This window comes from Lontra canadensis, unplaced genomic scaffold (genome assembly GCF_010015895.1).
Source record: "Lontra canadensis isolate GAN:19392208 unplaced genomic scaffold, GSC_riverotter_1.0 scaffold20, whole genome shotgun sequence".
Lineage (NCBI taxonomy): Eukaryota > Metazoa > Chordata > Mammalia > Carnivora > Mustelidae > Lontra > Lontra canadensis.
The window spans coordinates 17,659,887-17,687,461 of record NW_022631014.1 but is presented as its reverse complement, the minus strand read 5'-3'; the positions used below and the strand labels follow the sequence as shown (position 1 = coordinate 17,687,461).

At 42.1% G+C, this 27,575-nt stretch overlaps 1 protein-coding gene across 1 annotated transcript; it reads left to right on the top strand.

Annotated features, from left to right (window-relative positions):
* On the top strand, positions 1-26,877 carry LOC116869733 (caspase-14-like). Its single transcript, XM_032861139.1, has 7 exons — positions 1-538; positions 2,006-2,058; positions 3,332-3,481; positions 7,848-8,073; positions 8,727-8,843; positions 23,048-23,157; positions 25,487-26,877. Exons 1-7 carry the CDS (start codon positions 187-189, stop codon positions 25,586-25,588), a joined length of 1,110 nt encoding a protein of 369 aa, XP_032717030.1. The 5' UTR covers positions 1-186; the 3' UTR covers positions 25,589-26,877.
* Positions 26,878-27,575: the final 698 nt, after the last annotated feature.

Below are 27,575 nucleotides of genomic sequence, written 5' to 3'. Positions count from 1 at the left end.
GGAGAGGAAACTCCGCGGGAGAGTCCGGGTCACCGCAGCCAGCGCGCTTAGCTGTTGCAGAAACGGGCGGAAACGCCTCCGTTTTACAAAACAAAGCGGAGAAGCGGGAGGCGTGCGCGGTCTGCGGGGCGCTGACCTCGGCGGTGGGTCCCTTCGGTCCGGGCGTTTCGGCACCTTTGGGTGACGATGGAGAGAGGCCTGGAGAGCTGCCGGCGCTCGGAGTCCAGCGGTCTCCGGGCGCCTCCGATCACCGCGGCCGTGGACCTGCAGAGCCGCGTGCAGGAGACCCTGGACCTGCTGTCCCCGCAGGAGCTGAGCAACTTCCGCATCTTCCTCAAGTCTGTGGACGAGGAGCCGCGCGTGACCCCCTTGCGGCTGGAGCTGGCGGGCAACAGCAAGGAAAGGCTGGCGGGTCTCCTGGTCCAGCACTACTGCGAGCCCGCCTCCGCGTCGCGCGTCCTCATCAAGGTGCTGCAGCAGCTACGCCGAGCCGACCTGCTCTGCCTCTGGCAGGGCGCCGGGGCCGCAGACGACCGGGGTGAGCTGAGGGCGGCCAGGTACCCGGGCTGCGGGCGGGGCGTGGTGAGCCGGGGGTACTGGGGATGGGGGCCCGGGCCAGCGTAAGCGCGGGGTTTGGCGCCGCTGCCCCAGGGGTTCCGGGCTCGGCTCGGGGGCGGGGCGCCCGGTTTGACTGGGGTGCAGAGCGAAGAGCGGGCGGGCGCCTTGGGACCCAGTGACGCGCGGCGGGAAGTGGGAGCCGGGGGGCGGGGGGCGGGGGGCGAGGGGGCAAGCAGCCGCGAGAGTCGCGGTTCCCGAGCGCGGAATCCGAATGACCCGTCGAAGAGCAGCCATCAGGATCTACCAGCACATTTTGGGGTGGACTCAGAGATCAGATCGACTCAGCAGGCCTGAGATGCTTTGTTAACATGTACCTTCAAGAGATGATGATGTGGGAGGTTTCCAAATGATGCAGCGAGAAGCGCGGTATTGGAATTCCCGCTGTCGCATCTCCAGGGGATGTGTGGGGCGGAGGGCTCTTGTTTTTGCACACCATGAGACTATTTGCCATTAATCCAGGAAGATGTGGCTTATGGTCAAGAAATGCAGTATGTAACAGGTTAAGGGAGGGGCTCTGCCCCTCCAGATTTAATAAACATATGCACACTTAAGTGCGTGTGAGACAGAGAAAGCAGCACTTACATGGGAGCCATCGAAGTAGACACTAAAATACACCGTGGGTGACTGCCGTTAGCGTGCTTACGATCTGGCTGAGCTTTGCGGTGTGTTACCGTTGCTGGTGTTGTTTATATTTGTAATGAGTGGATCACAATGGTAATGGCTCGCCGAACACCACCGTGGCGTGTAGCCACGCCTGCCCGCCCGGAGGAGGCTTGGCTGTCCCTGCTTTTCGTCACCTGTACCAGCCCCATCACACGAGCACTTCAGGTGTTCTCAGCTCTTTAGGCTTTGAGTCTCTCTTACTGTTGGCAAAGTGTTTTTTTTTTTTTTTTTTTTCCCAGAATCATCCAGACTACACAAGATTATGGCTGTCCACTGTTGGATGCACCCAGTAAATATTTGAATTAAATGCTAAGAGATTATGTTAAATTAAAAAAACAACAACAACTAGTTCCCTTAATTATGTCTTGCTCTCCTCTTCAGGAAGTACAAGTGCAGTAATGTCAAGCAATTACACCTTGTCCTTTTTATTGCTTGCCTGTCTTTCTGCCCTTGCACCTAACTGGGTCTAAGGGAGGTCTTTTTTAAGTTTCTAGCCTTGTATGAGTTTGAAAGAGGGTGTGTTCATAATCCAAGGAATCTGTTCTAAAATGAGGTTGAAGCCTGCTGGACCTGAAAGCCTAAGAGACAACAGAGTTCCCTGGGAAGAGCTTCCTGTAAACAGGAATGACAGTGGATTGATTGAAAAGGGAAAAAAAAATGTGGAAAAAATAATGCAGTAATGCCCTTTTTCTGTTTTATTCTCTTTCCATGAAAATTCATTCAGAGATTCCAAGAAAGATTCTAAAGAGAAGCTATGATTGTGTGGATGGCGAACTGGTAAATATTTTTGCTCTTACTCCAGCACTACACACTGGTTAGGAATGAGGGTACTTAGCCACTTTAGCTGACATTGGAATATTTTTTATGCTGCTCTTGTTGGTTAAAGGAAACTATCTGTATGGTTGTCTCAGGTGGTCAGATCTCACTGCTTTCTGTTACGATTGTGACAGATAAACATGAGCCATTTAAAACCACTGTGCCTGCATTAGCCAAACAAGGTAGGCACTGCTGTTATTTCCGTTTTATAAATCAGGAAAAATGAGGCACTGGAGGTTCGAGGATAACAGGCTATGTGGCCTTGGATGGATGGCTATTTAAATTGCTGATTGTAGGGTTTGTTTGCTTATTTTAAGTTTTATGATGTAAAATTTCAGCAAATACTAAAATAGAATAGAAAGACAAATCTCTCAAACTCCAGCCCAGTATACTTATGACCTTGCTTCAGCAAATTAGTAACTTAGAACCAATCTTGTTTTGCCTGGTTCCCGGCCCCATTATTTTAAAGCAAATCCAGATAACCTATCACATTCATCTACAGATACCTTAGTATGAACCTCTAAATCTTTAGTATGAGAAAGAGGTTGTTCAAAACAACCTCAGTACCATTATTCTACCTAAAAACAACTTCCTTAGTGTGTGCAAAGATGCGGTTGGAATTCAGATTTCATTGATTGGGTCCTGTCTTTTGCAGGTGTTTTTTTGTTTAGTTTTGTTTTTTTTTAATTTTTATTTATTTTTTAAATTTCTTTCCAGTGTTCTAGAATTCAGATGTGTTGTTTGAATCAGATTGCGGACTCATACAAAGTCAACACAATTATTATAGCCTATTGCTTTGGTGCTCTTAACTTAGAATACTTCTCCCTTCTTTAACCTTTTTTCTTATTGTTTACTTATTGAAGAAACCAGGTTGTCTGTAGAATGTCCCCTATTCTGGATTTGGATGACTACAGCCCTGTGTGGTCATTTACTCTACTCCTCTGTCTGCCATGTTTCCTTAAACGGATAGTGATAACTATACATAGGCATTTAACATTGAGATTGGCCTATTAGTCCTAGTGCAAGGAAGATATTTGAAAAAAGGTTAAGTCTAGTCACGCCTCCCCCCACCCTCCTTCTGTGACTAATAAGAGACAATCCCTGTTGCAGCTCTGATCTGAACTGGGAAACCTCACCATTGATCCTAAAAGAAACTCATTATTTCATATCTGTGATGTGTTTGGATTTCTGAGTTTCATTTGGTTTAAATGTTTTTGGCTTTCTTGGAAAATAGGATTGTTATGACTTGAGAGGCAAGCGGAAGGCTTTCATCATGTGTGTGGAGAAGAACAGACCTGGGGCTCACCGGGACATCTGTCTGATGGAGGAGTGGCTTGGCCAGTGCCAGTTTGAGCATACACAGTGCATCGATCCTAACAAAATGGTAAAATTAAAAACAAAAATGAAAAAATGTAACTTGGATCTTATAATTTTCCTTTATTTTATTTTTTAAAATTGGGTTTTGGGGGGCACCTGGGTGGCTCAGTGGGTTAAGCCTCTGCCTTTGGCTTGGGTCATGATCTCAGGGTCCTGGGATCGAGCCCCGCATCGGGCTCTCTGCTCGGCAGTGAAGCCTGCTTCCTCCTCTCTCTGCCTGCCTCTGCCTACTTGTGATCTCTCTCTCTCTCTCTCTCTGTCAAATAAATAAATAAAAAATCTTAAAAAAAAAATTGGGTTTTGGAGGGGCACCTGGGTGGCTTAGTCAGTTAAGCATCTGACTCTTGGTTTCCACTCAGGGTCCTACGTCTGACTCCATGCTCAGTGGGGGAGTCTGCTTTAGGATTTCTCTCCCTCTCTCATTGCCCCTCCCTCTGCTCATGTTCTCTCTCTCTCAAATAAATAAATAAATCTTAAAAAAATAAAAATACTGGGTTTTAATTCCTGGCAAGAACCAGGACTTGCTGAGCAATCCCATGAAAGTCTTCATAAACTTCCTGATGCTTTTGTAATCTTAAGTGTGTGATACCCTGCCTCCACTTCCAGTCAAGCAGGGACCTCTTGGGCTCCAATCTTGGCTAGGGCTACGCAGTTGAAGAGGGAAGGGGACCCAAGAAGGCATTCTAAGCAAGATGGGCAAGGAGGCCCAAGGATAGGGCATGAGTCTGGAGTAGGCAATTTCCAGAGACTTTGGGAGCAGGAAAGACCTAGAAACCCCTTTGAGAGTCACCAGGAGGCTGTTTTCTTGCATTCCAGCAGTGTGGGTCCTTGCAGGATTCACTTAGAACCTGGAAGAGGTGTAGAGAGGGAGTTGATAGCCCTGGGAGGAATTGCATTGTGACCTAACTAGATGATACTGAAAATATAATGTGGAAGAGCCGTGGTGGGAACTTTTGAACCCTAGGTTAGTCTTGACCTAGATGTAACCTTTTTTAGGGGTAGTAACATAGGAAAGCCCTTCCTAGATCCCAGGAGTCCCTGCTAATGAATGTCAAGGAACAGCGCAGCAGGGGCTTCGGATTCCACATAGATTGCCTGAGCGGGAATCCTGTCTCTTCCTAGTTCTCTTAAATCTGGTTCTCATGGGGCAGGCCTGATTTGTCCCCCTCGTTTGGCCATTTGTAGAGACATTTCTGGTTGTCTCACCTGGAGGGCACTGCTGGACTCTAGTGGGGAAGAGCCCCCTCAGCAAAGGATTTTCTGGCTCCAAATGTCCATAGTGCCTTAGTTTTCAGCAGCCCTGCCAGAAATTGACTACTTTTCTCTCCCGGAATTGGGGTTGATGAGAATGACTTGTTTTGGAGGGCTGTGGTGATAATGAATGAGCTCCTGTGTCAAAATGCCCAGAAGAGCCAAGTGCCCAGTAAGCTTTGATTTTATCATAATTTCAGAGATAAAAATAGACTCTTTCACTTTCCCCAAGGATTGTACCAGAATCTCTTACATATTGCATGGTTTTGAATCAGATGACAGATACTGCCAACGTTCCTTTCGTTTATTCTCTTAGGGGCCTCGAGTAGCCGCTTTTCCTGCATCCTGGCAACGTTTAGTTTATTTGTAAATATTAGCAGTTTTACTGGCAAAAGTATTTCATTGTTCTTAGTTTCATTTTCCAGATTATTAATTTGGTTAGACATCCTTAGGCCCTTATTTTCCTTCGATAAATTATTCTGTTTCCTTTGCCCTTTTTCCTACTGGGTCATCTTTTTCCTGCTTTTAGAGTTATTTTTCTGGACTTTATTCATTTACAAAATGTAGTGCAAATACTTTTCTCTTGTCTCTGTTAATTGTCTTTTGATTTCTGTTGTTGTCTTAAGTTGTATAGAAGTCTTTTTAAATTTTTTTGTGAGTAAACTTGTCAGTCTTTCTTGGCGGTTTCTTGGTTTTGGTGTCTTGATCAAATCCCGTGCCTTCCCAACTTAAAAAATGTTTAAATTATTTTTCTGTACTATTTGTGTAATTTAAGGTTTCCTTTCTAAGTCTCTGGAATTTTATTTTTTTGGTAAGTGTGTGGTAAGAGGCCTTACCATATGTCCAGATGGATAGGCAGCCATCTCAGCATCTACTGAATGATGCGTCCTTCCCCCACATATTTGAAACTCCACCTTTGTCGTGAAATAAAGTCCTATATACAATTTGATTGGTTTCTGGAATCTAAAATATTCCATTCATATATTTGTTTATACTTCTGCCGGTAAATCACTGTTTCACTCACTGTGATTTTTTTTTTTTTTTTTAGGACATTTTGATGTCTGATAGGACTTAGACCTCCTTTTTTTATCCCCCCTCCCTTTTGACTTCTGAGTATTCTTGACACTTCCTGAACATCATCTGTTCTCTGTGAGCTTGAGAATAATCTGGTTAAATTCCACTGAAATCCTTTGGGAGTTTGATTGCCATGACATGGAATAGAGATTCATTTGGAGAGAATTGGCAAATTAATAGTATTAACAGAAGCATGGGCTTGTCATGGTGTATGTTGCCTCTTCCCTAAAGCTTTCCTTTTCTTCATTTAGGTAATGTGTGTTTCTTAGGTTTATTCCTATGTATTGTCCTTGTTTGGGTGTGATCATGAACAGGACCCCCTTTTCATTATGTGTGTTAAGTGATTGTTGCTAGGGCATCTGGGTGCCTCAGTTAAGTGTCTGCCTTCAGCTCAGGTCATGATCTCAGGGTCCTGGGATCAAGTCCCACATCGGGCTCCCTGCTCACCGAGCAGTTTGCTTCTTCTTCTGCCCCTCTCCCTGCTCATGCCCGTTCTGTAGTCTCTCTCTCAAATAAATAAAATCTTTAAAAAACATTAAAAAAATTAATCATTGTTGCCAGGTAACTGGTCGGGGGAAGCATTAGATCTTTATGAGTTAATCTTGTGTCTGGTCAGATGTCTGGTCCCTAGTTCCAGTAGTTACTTGGTTGATTATTTTATATTTCCAGATAGTTAGATAGTCACGGTATTTGTAAGTAATGAATTTTAGCTCTTTATTTCCCATATTTAGACTTCATTTTAAATATTTTTGGTGTAAATTCAATTTAATTAACATACAGTGTATCACTAGTTTTAGAGGTAGAGTTCAGTGATTCATCAGTTGCGTGTTAACACCCAGTGCTCATTACATCAGGTGCCCTCCTTAATGCCCATCACCCAGCTACCTCATCCCCCCACCAACCTCCCTCCAGCAACCCCCAGTTTATTTTCTATGATTAAGAGTCTTTTTTGGTTTGCCGCCCTCTGCTTTTATCTCATTTTTCCTTCCCTTCCCCTATGTTCATCTGTTTCGTTTGTTAAATTCCACTTATGAGTGAAATCATGTGATAATTCTTTTTCTGACTGACTTATTTCGTGTATAATACCCTCTGGTTCCATCTACGTCCTCGCAAATGGCAAGATTTCATTCTTTTTGATGGCTGAGTAATACTCCATCACACACATATATCACATCTTCTTTATCCTTTCATCTGTTGATGGACATCAGGCTCTTTCCATAGTTTGGCCATTGTGGACATTGTTGCTATAAACATTGGAGTGTACGTGCCCCTTTGGATCACTGAGTTTGTATCCTTTGGATAAATACGTAGTAGTGCAATTGCTGGGTCATAAGATAATTCTATTTTTAACTTTTGGAGGACCTTCCATACTGTTCTCCAGAGTGGCTGCCCAGTTTGCATTCCCACCAACAGTGTAAGAGGGTTCCCCTTTCTCTGTACCCTCACCAACATCTTTTGTTTCCTGAATGGTTAATTTTAGCCATTCTGACCAGCGTGAGGTAGACTTCATTTAACTTTTACTCACTTTATTGAAGTGAGGAGCTGGGATCTTGGCTATGAGGGGCATGGGAGCAGTGATAGCAGCCATTCCTGCCTTGCTTCTCTCTCTGGGGGGCTTGATTCTGATGACATCTCCCCATAGGTTATGGCAGGTGTATATTATTGGTAGACACTTCCATTCCCTTCCATTTCTAGCTTTTTGAGGGCATTAGTTTTAGAGAATAACAATTTTTATATGTTAAAACAAGCTAATAATATAAAATTTACATACACTAGCCCCTTGGGGAGCTGTCATTCTGTTGTATTTTGTGGTAGAGAATTGGAAATGCTGTAATTCTCTCAAAAAAGAACCAGTGGCACAAGAAGAAAGCAACTGAAAGGGAAGTGACAAGTTAAGGAACTGGTATTTATCTCATACTAATCCTGTTTGAGTTGTGGTTTCTTTTCATATTTGCCCTGTGTTCAGATTGCTTAGGAAAGGGGCTGTCTCTAGCATTTCTGGTTTTTCTTACCTCCAGTTCTTTTGAATATGTTATCCTATTTTACAGGAGTTAATTGAGAAAATAAGATCATTTCGTGATGGACTCAATGAAAGTAAAGATGATGTTGGCTGTTGCCTTGTTACCCTTATGTCCCATGGAGAGAAAGGCTTTATTAAAATGGAAGATGGTGAAAAAGTCAGCCTGGAGGACATTTTTGAAATGTTTAATAATAAAAATTGTCCAGCACTGCAGGAGAAACCAAAGATCTTTATCATCCAGGCCTGCAGAGGAGGTAAGTGAAGACTTCTTTGTGACAGTCATGTTTCTAAGAAATTCTACTACGGATGATTATGAAAAGAAAAGGAAGTTCAAAATATTTGTTTTCATTCTCGTTTTTAAAGATTTTATTTATTTATTTGACAGAGAGAGACACAGTGAGAGAGAGAGAACACAAGCAGAGGAAGTGGGAGTGGGAGAAGCCGGCTTTCCGTGGAACAGGGGGCCTGATGTGGGGCTCGATTCTAGGACCCTGGGATCATGACCTGAGCTGAAGGCAGATGCTTAATGACCGAGCCACCCAGGCGCCCCTATTTGTTTCTTTAAAATCAGAGACCCCTCAGCTGATGTGACTTCAGTCATGTAGTGTATTAGGGCTTTTCGGCTGGGAGGAAGGGATAGAAGGGGAGCTTGGGCTGAGGAAGGGTCTAAGTCACGTCATTGGGGGGGCAGGGGACCTCATGTCTGAGAGAGATGTGTGCCGTTTCCAAGGGCCATCCCACCATCCATGGGTTGCCAGGTGGCCTGTGGGGCTGACATCCAACCTCTGTAGCTTCTGCGGATATTTCTGTCTCTTGTGGAGATACAAGCTCATTGGAACTTGGAGTGAGGGCTCCTGGTGTCTGTGGTGTATTACTGTAGTTTGTACTTTTGTTCTTCAACAAACAGAGAAAAGAGACAGCGGTGTCGAGACAGACGATGAACCCATGGAGTCTGATGACGTAGCTGAGAAGAGGAGGCTGCCCACATTCAGTGATTATTTCATCATCTATCCCACCCAGGCAGGTGAGACATGAGGGTAGATGACAGTGACACGCACTTTTCTTCCACAAAGTCTGGGTCATGCATATCTTTTTTTTTTTTTTAAGTTTTTAAATTATCAGTGCTTTACAAATTGACATGTATAAGGAGAATTCTTCAAGAACCCATCCATCTCTCTTTATACATGTTCTCACTTTCCGAGATGACAGGTTGACATCTTACTGTCCATTTCTTCTGGGAAGGTATGACCCTCTGAGCAAAGTATCACATGGTAAATAAGATCATTGACTTTCCTGTGAAAAAGTTCTTGGCCCAAAAGCTAGTTCTGCCATTTGCTATATTGGAGAACTTCAGTAATTTTTTATCTCTAGATATATCAGTTTCTTTTTTTTTAAAGATTTTATTTATTTATTTGACAGACAGAGATCATAAGTAGGCAGAGAGGCAGGCAGAGACAGAGAGAGGGGGAAGCAGGCTCCCCGCTGAGCAGAGAGCCCGATGTGGGGCTTGATCCCAGGACAGGACTCTGAGATCATGACCTGAGCCGAAGGCAGAGGCTTTAACCACTGAGCCACCCAGGCGCCCCGATATATCAGTTTCTTCATGTAAAGTGGGAATGATGGAATTTACTTATGTCATTGAGATGTTATGGAAACTGAGTTATATAATCGCAGACATGCTTATCATAATAACTGGCATAATAAATCCAAAAAAGGAAATTAGCTACTGTTATTACTAATACATTATGCTAATAATATTATTATCATCATTACTTCATTACTAATACTATTATTATTAATAATAACATAAGGTCCAAAAGAATCTTGTGTGTAAAGAGCCACCCCTTCACTTGGTGCACTTGGAGGAGAGCTAGAATTAAGAGGTCAAGGACATTTCTTTCACTGGCCTTTTTTTTTTTTTTTTTTTTTTAAGTAATCTCTGCACCCAACATGGGGCTTGAACTCACAACCTGGAGATCAGGTGTCACGTACTCTACCAACTAAGCCAGCCAGGTGACCCCCTTTAAATTTTTTTTTTTTAAAGAATTTATTTATTTATTTGACAAGCAGAGATCACAAGTAGGCAGAGAGAGAGAGGAGGAAGCAGGCTCCCTCTCCGTCGAGTAGAGAGCCCGATGCAGGGATTGATCCCAGGACCCTGGGATCATGACCTGAGCCGAAGGCAGAGGCTTTAACCCACTGAGCCACCCAGGAGCCCCCCTTTTTATCTTAACTTCTTTCAAAGAGGATTAAGGCAATTTATAAAAATGTATATGGAGGGCCCCTGAGTGGCTCAGTTGTTAGGCAGCTGACTTCAGCTCAGGTCATGGTCCCAGGGTCCTGGGATCAAGCCCCACTTTGGGCTCCCTGCTCAGCGGGAAGCCTGCTTCTCCCTCTCCCCCGCTTGTGTTCCCTCTCTCTCTGTGTGTCTCTCTCTCAAATAAATAAAAATCTTAAAAAAGAAATATATATGGACTTCAAGATAAATTGTCGTGAAGAAATGTAAACAAAGGAACATAGGGGAACAACTTAAAATGAAACATACTTAGTAGTAAGATGTGAAAAACAGCCCCATTAAAGTGAGATGTAAGATTTCACTCCTTGGTTATTTACCCGAGAGAGATGAAAGCATGTTGCCTCCCAGAGACTGGCACACAGATGTCCACAGCAGCCTTATTTGAAGTCATCAAAGACTAGAAACAGCCCAGATGACCATCAAACATATTGTGGTATGCCATACATGTACTACTACTCGGCAATAAAAAGAAATGAGCTGCTGGTGCCAACCACCCACAGAATTAATATGGAGCGGTTAAGGGTCAAGGTGAGGAAGTTCATGTTCCAGTTTTATTGAATGTATGCATTTTATGACTGTGTGCTGGGCTCTGTGTGTTTAAGGACTAGAGATGCAGTATTGAACAGAAGAACTAAGTATCTCCCCCTCCTCAGAACTTAGGTGCTAGTTGGAGACAGACAATAAATATCGAGAAACTACATATTGTGCTACTTTATGATCCCATTTGTATAAAGTTCAAAAACAGTCGAAACTGACCTGTGGTGTCAGAAATCAGGATAGTGCTTGCCCTCCTGCGTGCAGTGTTTGGGGTGCTCAGGACCAGAGGGAGCAAGAAGGGGACTCCTGGAGTTCTGGCCCCATCTTGTTTCTTGATGAGGGCACCAGTTATAGGGTGTGTTCATTTTATGGAAATTTATTGAGCTGTTTTAGATCCCTAAGCTGTGCACACTTTTCTGTGCGATGGTTACTTTTCAGTGGAATGTTTACCAGAAATAAAGTATGTTGCGTGACTATTGCTATGGAGAAAAATAATGCAGGGGCAAGGGATATAGGGAGTGTCCCAGGGCAGGAGTGGAGATTGCAGGTTTTTTGTTTTTTGTTTTTTTTTTAAACAAATCTTACTTATTTATTTGACAGAGAGATCACAAGTAGGCAGAGAGTGAGGGGGAAGCAGGCTCCCTGCTGAGCAGAAAGCCTGATGCAGGCTCGATCCCAGGACCCTGAGGTCATGACCTGAGCTGAAGGCAGATGCTTAACCCACTGAGCCACCCAGGTGCCCTGGAGATTGCAGTTTTAAAACAGATGTATAGAGATGTCCCCTCTGGGAAGCTGATGGTTATGTAGACACTTGGGGGACACGAGTGAGAGTAAGCTGTGCAGATATTTGAGAGGATTTGTGTTGTAAGCTAAGAATACTTCGTCATACAGCACTATCAAAAACTCTGTGTATAGACAGATACACCACTGGGATAGAAGAGAACCTAGAGGCAGAACCAGATATGCAGGGAAACTAGACAGGTGACAAAAAAGCCATTGCTGATCCGGGTGGAATGAATGGGCTGTTCGATAAATAATGCCGGGAAAACCAGCTTTTCCGTGGGAGAAAATAAAAATTTATTTTCACATTTCTTGGCCCAGGGTTCATTACATCTTTAATCATGTGAAATATCCAGTCAATCTATAGTAATGCCCCTTTTATCTCTGGTATTTGTGGCTTTCTTCTCTTACTCTTTATCAGTCTTGTCAGTGGTGTCTTCAGTTAAGAACCTGTCTTTACTTTTGTTAATCCCCTCTCATATCTGTTTTTGGTTTCATTAATTTTGACTCTTGTTCCCATTGGTCTTCGTTTTGGGGGTCTTTATGCTACTCTTCTTTCTCCAGCTATTTTAGGTAGGTACTTAGCTCATTGTTTTTGATCTTTTAAAAAATATAAGCATTTTTAGAGCTCTAATCCCTTCTGAGCACTGCTTTCACTTTGTCCTTCACATTTTAACATGGAACATTTTTATCCTTCAGTTCTAAGAGTTCTTAGATTCCCATTGTTCTTGTATGTGTTAGAACTATGTCTCTAAATTTCTGTGTTGGGATTTTAAAATTTGTCCTTTGGTTACAGACATCTGGTTCATTTGTGCGAGGAACTGAGAAAGAATATAGACTACGATACTGATTTTTTTTTTAAAGATTTTATTTATTTATTTAAGAGAGATAGAGAGAGCATGAGCAGGAGGCAGAGGGAGAACCAGGCTTCCTGCTGAGCAGGGAGCCGAATGTGGACTTGATCCCAGGACCCTGGGATCATAACCTGAGCCGAAGGCAGACGCCCAGCCAATCGAGCCACCCAGGCGCCCCTACAATATGGATTTGAAATCTGTTGAGACTTGGGTTATGCCTTGGTCTTTAGTAAACTTTTTTTTTCCTTAATTTTGAAGATTTAGTTATTTTTTAGGGAGAGAAAATGAGAGCGTGTGTGCCTGATTGGGGGCGGTGTGAGCAGAGGCAGAGAATTTTCTCATAGATTCCATGCTGAGCAGGGAGCTCAACGCAGGGCTCCATCTCATAGACCCTGAGATAAACCAAGAGTCGGACACTTAACTGACTGAGCCACCCAGGCGCCCCTCTGGTAAACTTTTTTGATGGCATCTGGTATCTCCTAGATACTCTGTGTGTGCTTAATGAAGAATAAACGTTCTGCACTTGTTGAATGCAGGGCTCTAAATATTTCTATCAGTTAAGCATAATTGTGTTCAGTTGTTTTGTGTCTCCACTAAATTTGTCTCTTTGACCTGCCAGTATCTGAGATAAGCATGTCCATACGTTATATTACTGGTAGGCCTGTCTGTTTCTTCTGTAGTCCCAGTGGTTTTGCTTTATTTTGACACAACTTGAGTAGAGCCATACGATTTTAGAATTGTGGTGAAATACATAGAAGAAATAAGACAAAATGCTTTAAGCACTCTTTAGTGAACCTACTTTCCCAAGTAGTGCTCTTTTTTTTTTTTTAAGATTTTATTTATTTATTTGACAGACAGAGATCACAAGTAGGCAGAGAGGCAGGCAGAGAGAGAGGGGGAAGCAGGCTCCCCGCTAAGCAGAGAGCCCGATGCAGGGCTCGATCCCAGGACCCTAGGATCTGACCTGAGCAGAGAGCAGAAGGTTTAACCCACTGAGCCACCCAGGCACCCCTAAGTAGTACCTTTTTTGTGTTAGTTCATTTTGTCTGGAATTTATATAGGTACTTGAATATTCTTTTGCTGCATATTGGCCTGGTATACTGTTCAAACTGTTTTCTATTAACCTTTTTGCGCCTTTATGTTTTAAGTGGGTCTCTTTTAGATAGGATATAGCTGGGTTGTTTTTTTTGTTTTTTTAAGATTTTATTTATTTATTTGACAGAGAGAGATCACAAGTAGGCAGAGAGGCAGAGAGAGAGGAGGAAGCAGGCTCCCCACTGAGCAGAGAGCCCGATGCGGGGCTTGATCCCAAAACCCCCGGGACCATGACCTGAGCTGAAGGCAGAGGCTTAACCCACTGAGCCACCCAGGCACCCCTGTTTTTTTTTTAAATTTAGTATGACATTATCAATCTTTTTACTGGTAAATTAGGGCAATTTGTCTTTGTTACGACTATTGATATATTTGCCCTTTTCCCATTTTGTTTTGTGCTATTTATTTTTCTTTTGCTTTATTTCCTGCCTTTATGGCCCTTGTGTTTGCTTGATTTTTAGTTTAGCATGTTAGTCTAACATTTTTGTCCCCCCTACTGATCTAGAGGGTAGACATCCCATAATTCTTTTTCTCATGGTTCCTCGTGAAATTTTATACATATGCAGAAGCCTAAAGTTAATTTTAAAAAAGCTTATTTTTACTCCCTGATGATTCAAGGAACCTTGAAACACTAATTCACATTACTTTTTCCCCCACATAAGTGCTACTTTTGTTTAACATTTTTCTTTATTTTTTGTGTCTTGTTTAACATTGTTTATATAAAAATATTAATGTGTTCTTAAATTGCCTTAAATTATCCTTCCACTGCCCCCTGGTTTTCTTCTCAAGATATCAGTTTAACACACTTACATCAAATGTGTTGGTATACACTAGGGTGGCAAGCACTATTCTAGGTAATGCCTAGTCCTTTTTTTAAAACCCCACAAATTACAATTTTTTTTTAAAGATTTTATTTCTTTATCTGAGAGAGAGAGAGAGAGAAAATGAGCAGTGGAGGAAGGGCAGAGGGAGAGAGAAGCAGACTCCCTGCTGAGCAGGAAGCCAGAGGTGGGGCTTGGATGGGGTTCCATCCCAGGACTCTGAAATCAGGACCTGAGCCACCCAGGCGCCCCTTAAAGGAGGTGGAACCTGAATGATAATCTGAAAGGCACTTGGAAACTACAGCCATTCAGTAGGTTGACAGTTGAGGAATAATATTGATAGATCATTCCTCACTTAGGTCCTTTTTTTCTTTTTTTTTTTTTTTTTTTTTTTTTTACGATTTCTTTGAGAGAGAGAGAGAGAGAGAGCATCACTAGGGGGAGGGGCAAAGGGAGAGGGAGAGTCTCAAGCAGGCTCCCCACTGATCAAGAGCCGGAAGCAGGACTCAATCCCACAACCCTGAGATCATGACCTGAGCTGAAATCAAGAGGTCAGATGCTTAACCGACTGAGCCACCCAGGTGCCCTCAAGTTAGAACATTATTATAATAAGTTTACAATCCACATTTGTTTCTATTTATTCATGTGATTACCATTTTGTTCGCCATCCCTTCTTGAATCTCAGCCCATTTTTCTGGGTTCATTTTCTTTCTTCCTGAAGTATATCCTTAAGAAATTCATTTAAGGAAGATTTATAGATGGTGAATCCATTTGAGAGCCAAAATCTGGCTGATTATTTGACAGAATCTATGCTTGTTTCTTCTCGCGATTCCATCTTCTATTTCCTTAAACATTTCAGATGGTTTTACATTTTGTACCTAATACTTCCAATGCCTGATGCCTTTCAGGGGGTCACTCCTTGGGTTGCTTCTGTTGACTGTCCCTCATGGTGGTTTGTTTGTGTGTTTGAAGTCTTAGTTCATTTGTTGACTCTTAGTCTGTGGGACTCCTGGGAGCATGAATAGGGAATACTTTTCTTTAGGGAGGATTATTATTCATGTGGACCACTGCAACTCTCTTTGGGGTCACAGGCGAATGCAGGAATCTCTGGCTGAACTCCAGCACCTCCCGGGCACACCTTTAAGGCTTTCGTACCCTCACTAGAGGTGGTCCTAGTCCCTTGGACAGGGTGCAGCTCTGCGTTTCGTGTTTACTTTCTGCTTGGAGCTCAGGTTTCAGTTTCCTCATTTGGAAGAATAGGTGCCTTGGAGATTTCCATGAATTCCCATCAGCCCAGGGTAGCATTAAATGTTTTATTTTAATCAAGTTTTATATCTGGAGGAGCAAAGTGGAAAATTTGGAATATGTGTTAAAATCTTTCAGGGTTATCCACTTTTATTTCATCAGACAACACATAAATGGCCTGGCAGTACCGAGTATACGTGGGGATTTGGGAGCAACAGGTACTTCCGTACACCACTGATGAGAGCAGATTAATCCTACTTGTTCAGAGAGCAATGTGTGCTTCCTAGTAAAGTTAAAGACATGTTTATCCCATGACCCGACAGTTTCACATCTGCATATATACCTTAATGCTGTGGTCCCCAAACTAGGGGGCCACAGTGAAGTCACCTGGCTGTACTTAATTCTGGGAGTCACTAGCTCAAGGTTGGTTATAGTTTCTACAATTAGATTATGCTGCATTCTTTTCAGTGATACCCTATCTTGGGGGAACTAGGTTTTGGAGGGTTGCTGAGATTAAAAAGCAAGTACTTAGGTATTCTAGGTTGAAAAGTCATGCAGAGCCCAACAAGTGCATACATCGCATTAGTAAGTAATTATGGTTCTTTAAGAATGAAATAAAAATAATGACTTGTCTTTCAGTTTGTGTGAGTTCTTTCACCCTGAGTGGCCAGTAAGTTATCTAAATAATACTGAGCTTAGACCTAACTGCTTGAGTAAATGGAACTCTGAGATACATCTTTTGGTCTAGGAGCAATGCAAAAAAGAGTTCCTAAGACACTAAGGGCACCATGAACTGAGAAAGTTTGGGAACCTCTGCATGGGGGAATCTTCTGCACATGTATATACATGAGATGGGATGACCAACTGCCCCAGTTTGTCCAGAGATAGAGGGGTTTCCTGGGATACTGGACTTCCCAGTGTTAAAACTGGAAAGTGGGTGAATGAGGATGCATTAAGCACTCGAATCTGGGCACTTCTTTGAAATTGTTTATAGTAGGGAGAGTGAAGTGGCTAGAAAGCTAAAAACCACTGAAAGTGGTTTGTATTCATACTGTAGAATGTACTGTACCCCACTTGAAAAGAATCAGAGTGGAGAAGTTTTAAATGGAACAATGAATGAAGATAAGGCAGCTATAACAATACGGATCGTATGCTTTTAACATAAAGATTTGAAAACAGTAATACAATCTATTATGGCTGAACATATAGTGGTAAAAGTATAAAAATATGGCACAAAGAGCAGCCAACATCTTTGTAACAGGGACTGCTTTTGGTAGAGTACAGAAGGTAGGGAAGTGGGACAGAAGGTAATCGGGGAGAAATTTCAAAGGAAGATTCAGCTGTATTTCACCAGAAGAGAAGAGCTGGAACAGATAAAGCAAAATGTTTTCTGTTTGTTAAATCTGGGTGGTGGATGCATAGGCCTTCCGTACGCTATTCTGTGTTCTTATTTTGTTATTTTTGAAGAGGTGGGGGCTAAATAAAGAAATTGGAAACTGTAGATACAGCAACTCTGATGGAGTTTTGCTATAAAGGGAGTTGAGAAATAGACAATCTGGATGGTGATGAGGGAGCAAAGTTTTTGTTGTAAAGATGGGCGGTACTGGTGCACAGCTGCTGATTGAATGATCCAGTAGAGAGGGGACTTTTTTTAAAGATTTTATTTATTTATTTGAGAGAGAGAGAGAAATAGAACACAAGTGGGGCTTTAGAGGGAGAAGCAGGCTCCCCACTGAGCAGGGAGCCCAATGCGAGACCCGATCCCAGGACTCCAGGGTCATGACCTGAGCCCAAGGCAGACGCTTAACTGACTAAGCCACCCAGGCATCCTGAGGAGGGAGATTTTTAGGAGAGACTGCAGGAACGGCAGCTGGTAGAGCCGAAATTTTGAGCTTAGACAGCATACATCTATAGGGATTAAGTTAGGCTGATTTTTCAAATGGAAGAAAGAAGTTGCCCTTCTCCTCTGTGGGGAGTACTTCAGGAAGAGCAGATGTGAGGAGGAGGGGAAATCCTGAATTTGAAATGGTAATTAGCTGCCCCAGCAGACAGGCGAAGAAGGCAGTTGATTCTTTAAATCTGGAATCAAGTGAGTGAGCTGCATTGGAGAAAGAAATGTGGGAGTCATCAGCTTGTAATGTTATTTAAAGCCATAGTCCTGGATGAGGTCATGGGCCTTGCACCAACATTTATAGAATGTCAGGATGGAGAAGAGTCAGCCATGGATACTAAGAAGGAGCACCCACTGACATGAGAGAAAACCAGGTGGGTGTGGTGTGCTGGAATCCCGTTGCAGGAAGTGTTTTAAGAAGGAGGGAGTAACAATGTCAGACCCTGCTGACAGGTCAAAAAAGGAGGTGGACACAGAATTCATTGGGCATCTTGACAAGAATAATTTGGGGTGTGGACAAAATTGTGGACTCAAAAGAGCAGAACTACAGCTACGTTGGATAAAAAGGATCAAACCCCAGAAATCAAACCTTGAGTAAAAAAAGTCACAGTAGACTTGGCTTTGTGTTGCTTTTATTTATTTTTTTTAAAGTTCAAAGGAAAACACAATGTGTTGTTCAAGAATAGTATATAAAAGTATGTATGTATATAGTAAAACTGACAGCGGCGTCTGTGTGGGGGAGATGAAATGGGGTCTGGAAGGAGCACACAGGTGGGTGCGAATCTTCCTAGTATGTGAGTCAGTGAGCAAAAGACCCAATAGAACATTGAGTTTGGGCTATTAACTGATAATTCCTAGGGATCACCATTAACCTGGAGAAGATGCTCGATTTATAAGAAGAAAGTAAACAATATTGGAGTACTACTTTTTATCAGATTGGCAGAGATCAGAAAGTTTGAATGTATGCTCTTGTTGAAGAGGTAAAGAATATACTTATTAATTCCTGGCAGGACTGTAAATTGATAGCATTCCTTTGGAGGACCACTTGGCATTGTCTAGCAAAATTATAAATGCAAACATAATTATCTTCCAATTATTTAGTACATGTCTAAGTGACATGTGTGCAACGTTATGCAGTGACATTGTTTATAATAGAACAACCTAAACATCTACCTATAGGGGACTAGTTAAATAAATTATGATAAATCATAGAGTAAATACTATTTAATCAAAGGAAGAAGCTCTTTATGTATTGATGATGAGCAACCTCCAAGATGAACTGGCAAAAACAACAAAAATCAGGTCCTAGAACAGCATGTATAATATGCTACTGAGATCAGGAGGAGGATGACTGCACCCTCAAGTATGTATCAGCTTCTTTGTACACGGTGTATATCTGGAAGGATACACAAGAAATGAATTTATTGGTTTTCTTGGGCATGGGATGAGGAGAGAGAGAGAAGACTTCTGGATTCCTTTTGTAATTTAAATTTGAAACCATTTGTATTTGAATCTGTTTTTTTGTTTTTACTTTAATTTTTTTTAAATTTAAAATTTTAATTTTAAAGATTTTATTTATTCATTTGCGACAGAAATACAGAAAGAGAAAGAGCATGAGCAGGGGGAGAGGGAGAGGGTAAAGCAGAGTCCCTGCTGAGCAGGGAGCCCAGTGCAGGGCTAGAACCTGATGTGGGGTTTGATCCCAGGACCCTGAGATCATGACCTGAGCCAAAGTCAGACGCTTAAACATCTGAGCTACCCAGGCACCCCTTTTTCTTTGTTTTTAGTTTCCCTGTCTAAGTGAAATTATATGGCAGTCTTTCTCTGTCTGGCTTATTTTACTTAGCATAATACCCTCTAGTCCATTCATGTTGTCACAGGTGGCAAGATTTCATTCTTTTTTTATAATGGGTAATATTCTACTGTGTGTGCACATGAAAGATAAATATGTAAAGATATATATATGTGTGTGTATACATATGTATATATATACACACATACATACACAGTCTGTCGATGGGTGAATTGTGAGTCATTTGGATGTATTACCATTCAACAAATGGATTTAATCATCTCTTGGCCTTTTGGCTAAGATCATGTGGAAAAAATGGATTTAAAACATTTTCAAGTTATCTTCTTTTATAATTAGAAGATTTCATAAAATTCAGATTTCTGTCATCTTAGCTTACCAGAGACATTTATACCAGCTACCTGACCCCAGTGAGTCCTAGAGCTTATCTCTCCTGCTTTGTGACAGAAGCATGTTATCTGTGCGAGAGAAACTGCAACAAGATTTCACCTGTTTATTGGCTATTTGTACTTAGTCATGTGGTTGCCACTCATGTCTATGGCCAGAGCTCTCTAAACAACTTTATTTTTTTAAAGATTTTATTGACTTGAGAGAGGGAGAGAGATCATGAGTGGGGGTGGGGGGAGTGGTAGGGGGAGAAACAGACTCCCTGCTGAGCAGGGAGCCTGATGTGGGGATTGGTCCAGGACCCTGGGGTCACGACCTGAGCCAAAGGAGATGCTTAACTGACTGAGCCACCCAGGTGCCCCTCTAAACAACTTTATAATGCACATATCGAGAATCCCGGTCCTAACGATATTTTATTTGACCTTGTTTCGTAAATCAGTGGACATTTCCTAGCTTTCGACCAGAGTCTAAAGTTCTCCAATATCACTCATTAGACTCATTTTTTTGTGGCCTAGAATCTGTCCTGAGGCCTGACCCCATGGCCATGGACTTAGGATCACTGATTATTTTCAAAGCAATGAGAAATTTATAATCTATCATTTGATAAGAGACTTGGCAGCTGCTCTGTTGTTTTCCTGACTTGCTCCTGATTCCTCAAAGGGGTTGAGACCGTGTTGGGTCAGAGGTTTTCAAATGTTATTTGCCATAACCCACAGGAAGAAATAGCTGTGGTGTTTCACCCAATCTAATGCCTTGATTGTAAGACATATCATTATTTTGTATCCTTAAGAAACTACCAATTAATCTATGCCACAGAGGAGATTATACAGCACATCCAGATTTCAGATTGGTGGGAAAAAGAAACTTCGGTCTTAGAATTGATAAAACACATAATTCATTGTGGTCTACTACATTTTTTATATAGAAGTACAAATATACATGTAACACTAGTTTTGTAAGTCATAGCTGCCCTTACTACATTCGAGCCACTTTAATATTTTTTATCATACCCCATTTTATCCCGTTATTTTTTTAAAAAGGCAGTTTCAGTCTGCTAAATTGATTTCTTGGCTGATTATTGGGCCACAGTGTGCCCCTTAAAGCTCACTGGACAGGATGGATTGTCAAGCTTTGTGATGAGCTGTTTCTGACTCAGATTTACTCTCAGAGGGACAATACTGAAATTCCTGTATAGTTCCCACGCTGAACAGATACGTTCTGTGGACTTGTTTACAACGTCATGGAGGCGTAATTGAAGTATGAGCTGTATATACCCAACGTGTACCATTTGAACACGTGGGAGTATACATTCATGACACCATCACCATGATCAAGATCAGCATAGACATCTGTCACCCGCAAAAGTTTCCTCATGTTGAAATCTATCCCTGCCTCTGTCCCCATCCTTGGGTCACCACAGTTGTACTTCCTGTTACCACAGGTTAGATTACATCTTCTGGAATTTTATATAAGTAGAATTATATATAGTATCTGTGTTTCCTGATTGCCTGTCTTCTTCCGCTCAACCTAATGGTTTTGTGATTCATCCGTGTTGTTTTATCTATCAGTTCATTTCCTTTTACTTCTGACCAGTACTCAGCTGTGTGAATATAACAACAATGTGTTCAGCCATTCACTGGGTGAACATTTGAGTTGTTTCTAGTTTTTGGTTATTAAAAGTAAAGCTGCTGTGAACACATGTGTGGAAGTCTTTGGGCTTGTGATTTTTGTTTTTCTTGGGTATATACCAAAAAGTGGAATGGTTGGTTCATACAGTAGGTCTATGTTTGAGTTTTGTTTTAAGATTTTATTTATTCGTCAGGGAGAGAGAGAGAGAGAACACAAGCAGAGGGAGAAGCAGGCTCCCCACTGGTCAGGGAGCCAGATACAGGACTCGATCCTAGGACCCTGGGATCATGACCTGAGCTGAAGGCAGATGCTTAACCGACTGAGCCACCCAGGTGCCCTGTGTTTGACTTTCAAAGAAACTGCCAAATTGAAGATGTTTTTTCAGAGTGGTTGCATCATTTACATTCCCGCCAGCAGTGTCAGAGAGTTCCAGTTGCTCCACATCCTTGTAATCAGTTGGCTTGACCTGTTTTAAAAATTTTCGACAATCTGATGGGTGTGGAGTAGTATCGCCTTGGGGGTTTAATTTGCATTTCTTGGAGGACTGCTGATTATCTTTTCCTGTACATATTGGCCATTCATTTATCTTCTGTTGCTGAATGTCTGTTCATATTATTTGCCCAATTTTTTATTAGGTTGTTGGTTTTCTTGTTATTTTGTAAGAATTATGTGTGTATTCTGGATACAAGTCCTTTGATATGTATGTACTACAGATATTTTTTTCCCAGTCTGTGGCTTGCTTTTCATTTCCTTAATAACATCTTTCAAAAAACAAAAGTTTTGCGGTGCCTGGGGCACTCAGGTGGCTAAGCAACTACTATTGGCTCAGGTCATGATCCCAGGGTCCTGGGATTCAGTTCTGTGTCATGCTCCTGGCTGAGCGGGAAGTCTGCTTCTCCCTCTGCTTCTCCCCGTGCTTGGGCGCTCTCTCTCTCTCTCTTTCTCTCTGTCTCTCAAATGAATAAATAAAATCTTCAAAAACAAAAAATAAAAGTTTTTAATTCTGACAACATCCAATTAATCAGCTTTTTCTTATTATAGTTTATGCTTTTTGTGTTCTAAGAAACCTTTGCCCGTGTTGCAGTTGCAGAGATGTCCCCATGTTTTCTTCTGTTCCAACCTAGATTTATTTATTTATTTATTTATTTTTAAGATTTTATTTTTATTTATTTGACAGACAGAGATCACAAGTAGGCAGAGAGGCAGGCAGAGAGAGAGGAGGAAGCAGGCTCTCTGCTGAGCAGAGAGCCCGATGCGGGGCTCGATCCCAGGACCCTGGGATCATGACCTGAGCCGGAGGCAGAGGCCTTAACCCACTGAGCCACCCAGGCGCCCCCCCCCCAACCTAGATTTATTAATTAGAGGGTAAAATTTGAGATTCCCATCAAATTTCCACACTAAACTGACATGTTTTGTGTTTTTTAATCTAACTAATAATAAAAAAATTTTCACTAAACTTTTGAGGACCCCAAAATGAATTCTATATGGGTGTGTTTCAGGGATATTCAGCTTAAAATCCTAAAGCAAAAGTCAGACATTTAAAAAAAAAATAGAGAAGAGAAAATGAAGTAAATATGGCAAAATGGTGATAACTGTTGAGTGTAGGGGATGATTATATGGGGAATTTGTTAAACTTTGCTTTCTTCCTTTGTGTATATTTGGAAAGCTTTATTTTGAAAATTCATATAAGAGAATTGCCCTCTTGAGGGTTTATGCACGCCTGGTCACAGGAGTCCCCTGAGAGGCTCAGGTGTTTCCCCTTTTCACGTCTGTGCTTCTGTATTCTCAGTTCAGAGCCATTTTCCAGGTTTAAATGTGGGTGAAAGACAAAGTTTGGTGCAAAGAGAGGAGGAAAATGGACGAAACATCTTCTGTTTGCTTTGTAGATCATGTTGCTTTACGGCACCCTCGCACTGGCTCTGTGATGATTGAAGCGATGTCTGCAGTCTTTAAACAGTATGGAAATAAGTGGCACATCGCTGACTTCTTCACTAAAGTAAGTAAATTCCAAGGGAGCACGTGCTCTGTTTGTCCTGATGGTAATGGCACTTGTTGAGAGCGTTTTCAGGAGAAGGTTGACTTTAGCAATGAAGACGTAAGAGATACTGAAAAGTTGCTTGGAAATGATGGGCTGATCATGAGTTTTGATGATGGCGGCATTTAGAAAAGTTGGCTGAGTCAACTGCTGAGGGAAACGGGTATTGACACTTTCTGTTCTTTGGCAATACGAGTGCCTTGGGTCTGAGGTGAGTTTTCAAGTTCCTGCCTGCTCTGTAGCCACCCTTGCAGTCAGCTTTGGCCTGACTCCGCTCCCCTCGAGGGGGGGAATCTTAGCACTTCTTCAAAGACCGACTCTAGCTCACATTTGTCTCCCCAGTTTGTAGCCCGTAGTACACATTTGTTGAATGAATGCCTGTGTGCCCAATAATGGTGGTAGACTTATACACAAACCATAGTTTGGAGAATGGCCCAATTATTGTTGTTTATCATATCAGGATTAATGGGCAATTTTCTTCTCAATCGGAGAGTTTTACACCCAAAGAAAGCTAATTAGAAAAGACTGTAGATGACTACAGTAACATGGGGCACCTGGGTGTCTCAGTTGGTTAAGCGTCTGCCTGTAGCTCAGGTCATGATCCTGGAGCCTCGGGATTGAGTCCCACATTGGGCTCCCCGGTCAGTGGGGACCCTGCTTCTCCCTCTGACCCTCTTTCCTTCTCATGCTCTCTCTGTCACTCTCTCTCTCAAATAAATAAAATATTTTTTAAAAAGAGAGTACAGTAACAAAGATGCTAACATCTATTATCTGTTGCATGGCTCACGCCAGATCAGTTACTGTTCTCTGTGCTACACAGATATTAATCCATTTAAACCTTCCAGCACCCCTCAGGCAGTGTGGGATTTGCATCCACTGTGACAGATGGGGCCTGGTCAGTGGCCGAGCTGGCACTGCAGCCTGGGCAGAGGGCTTCTAGAGTTCATGCTCTAATCACAATTACGTATTAATTACTCTACTCCCCTCCAAGGTATGGTCACTATTTTTCTTTCTTTAAAATCGAAAGATTTATTGCTAATACTTTACCTATGATGCTTAATAGCTTTTAAAACTCCTTTTCGCCTCATTTGAGGTAAGACCTTGGGGGGAAATGTTACAGGGAGGGACCACAACGATTCTGACACTCATTTCACCTGTATTCCCAAATATCTTATATTGCTTAGTTTCTCTAAGGATATAGTTTCTTTTCTTTCTTTCTTTCTTTTTTTTTTTTTTTTAAAGAATATAGTTTCCTGTCAGCTTCTCAGGAATATGTTATAATAAAGACAGATTTAACCAACTATAAATAGAAATTCATTTTAGCTAAAGCTAACTGAAAAATGGTTGTGCTGACCAGTGTTCTTCAAGCCTTTACTGAACACCGTTTATTTTTATTTTTATTTATTTTTTAAAAGATTTATCTATTTATTTATTTTTAAAGATTTTATTTATTCATTCGACACAGAGAGAGAGATCACAAGTAGGCAGATAGGCAGGCAGAGAGAGAGGAGGAAGCAGGCTCCCCGCTGTGCAGAGAGCCTGATGCAGGGCTCGATCCCAGGACCCTGAGATCATGAACTGAGCCGAAGGCAGAGGCTTAACCCACTGAGCCACCCAGGCACCCCAAGATTGATTTATTTATTTGCAAGAGAGAGAGTTCATGGGAGGGGCAGAGGAAGAGGAGATAGAGAATCCTCAAGCAGACTCCTTGCAGAGGTGGGGCTTGATTTCCAGGACCCCAAGATCATGACCTGAGCTGAAACCAGCAGTTGGCCGCTTAACCAACTGAGCCACCCAGGTGCCACCTTTCATTTTTAAAGCACTTGCTGAGTGGACACTAGCAAGAAAAAAAAAAAATCCCGAAATGACCATGATGTGGCCTTTGTATTAAAGGCACATGCAGCTTAGTTAGGTAGCAGATGGTAAATGTGCTTACAACCAAACCCAAGATTGTAGAGCTGTAGGATGCTTTGGACATAGCATAATACAACGCTTTCATTTTACCACGTGTTCCCAAGGCTCAGAAAGGATTCATATCTTGCCTACCATTACTCCAGGGCAAGTTGAGAGCAAACCCTGCTCTGTGGACCTAAGTCTACTGGTTTTCTCACCCAGAGTTTTCTCACCCTTTCGAATTCCAAGCGCTTGGTGGGACATGCTCTTTCTACTGCCATTTGCATCGATTTCTGGAATGCATAGCGTTCGGCTGTTTCACTCTGTAGTGTTCACTAACAGCCTTTTGCTCAGGGCTTTATTCTCTCAGGTGACAGTTTTTGCTTTAATCTTTCAGGTGAATAATAGAGTGGTGCACACTGAATTTCATCTACATGAGGAACCAATTAAAGTATCACTCGTCATGGAATCAACTTTAACTAGATTTGTGTACTTCTGACATCCGGAAGATGAAAAACTAAGGACTGCTTTGTAACAGACTTTGTAAAGAGCTGAGAGCATTTGTAGCATCGTACTAATAGTTATCGTTTTGCATTATTACTGTCACCAGTTGTATTTCTCCAATTCGTTTTGCATATTTTTCAAAGATTGAACCATGCTTATTTGACACTTAGAAATAATTTGATTTCTTTTAAAAGATGACTGTTTTTTGAAAATGATTTTTCTGAACTGTTATCAAACCTCAGGAGTCCAGCTCCATTGTGGACCATTTTTATCATGTGCTTCCCTTACTGGTTACACCCCATCCTCCCCCACTTGGTGCTGGTGTTTGTCCTTATTTTCTTGTCCGTCTTCAAGAACTGTCTTGATATAGTCTTGACCTGTGTTTCTTCTGATTTCCTCCATAATATTGACTGTAGCCAGACTCGTCTCTTTTTGACTCCATAAGCCATTCTCTACTCTTACCTGGATGTTCTCATTTGCCCTCTGTGCCCTTGATGCCTCATGTTTCTCCCTTTCCCTCACTCCCCAGCTTCCTCCCTGCTGTGCAGTACCTTTGAACTACCGTTTTTCTCTGCCTGGAACACTCTGTTCCACCCCAGTCCATTTGGTCCTTAGAGTTTGGCTCAAGCATCCTTTGCACAGGGAAGCTTTTTGCAGCGCCTCATGCTAGGTCCGCCTTTTCTATGTGCTCTCGGACACCTTGCTTTTCTTCTGCAGCACTTAGCACCAACTGTACTTAAATGACTATGTAGTAGCCATTAAATCTCCCTCCAGTTCAGTCATAAGCTGCAAGGGGCAGAGGCCATGTGTCTCATTCATTCCTGTGGCCCAGCTTCTGTCCCTGCCTTAAGACACACAGAAGCACTGTGATGTTTACTGAATTGACTGGTCTCTATCTTTCAATTATTTTGTCCATTCCTCAGACCTCATCTCATTACCTCTGTGCATCTAGCCACCTTCTAGTCATCCCCACCTGCTGGGATGTCCTGTGGCCACTTTAACTGAACAAGTTGGAAGTCAGCCTTACATTTCCCTTAAATCTCTTCGTAAAACCCATCTCATTGTTAATAATTGACTCCCCAGTGCCTGCAGAATATATTCAAATTCCCCTAGGAGAATATCCTAAGTCCTTCTCTGTCAGGCCTTAACCTATACTATTTGTATACTGCCTACTTGTACTGGGTCTTGACCACACCAGATGATTTGCCCTCCCTTCAATAATCCCCTCTCACAGAATCAGACTCGTGGATTACCCAACGTTCAGTGAATGCTCTTGGCTATGTTATCATATTTCATTCTCATCTTTCTTACTGAAATTACCTTTGTTCTCATTCTGTGCTTACTCTATACCATGCATTCCTTAGGATGCAAATTGGGTCCCATCCCATTAGAAGGAAAACCTGTATGTAGACCCAGTGATTTGAGAACTGGTCTCAAATGAACTCCAGACTGAGCTTGAGTTCTCAGTGTAATTGTGTTCTAACTTCTGGTGTAACTTTGGACTATATTAAACCCCAGTTTCCACATCACAACAGGAGATCTGGCTCGGCTGAGAACTCATTCCACTGGACTTCAGTGAACTTTGGCTTCTTAATAAACTGTTCGTGACTATCCTGCAGGTGTGGCTATTCCTGAAACTAGAGGTTCTAACTGGCAATTGCATAAGACTCTTGGGCCTGTATGAGGATACAGGTGTTTGGTGAAAATGCTCTGAAGATTGAGGGTCACAATGAGTGAAGCATCCCAGATCTCCAGGCCTATCTCCATTTCAGGGACAATTGTGTTCTTTTCAGTTAATGTGATTTTTCAAGTATATATATATGTGTGATTGAAGTTTTTTAAACTTTTGAGTTTTGATATTTGATATGTAACTTTGCTTTTTTTTAGAACATTAAACTGTCACCTTGGTTCATAAAATATCTGGTGAGCCTTCTCTGTTCACTTGCATGCTGTGTGATCCTAGGATTCCCGGCATAGGGTCT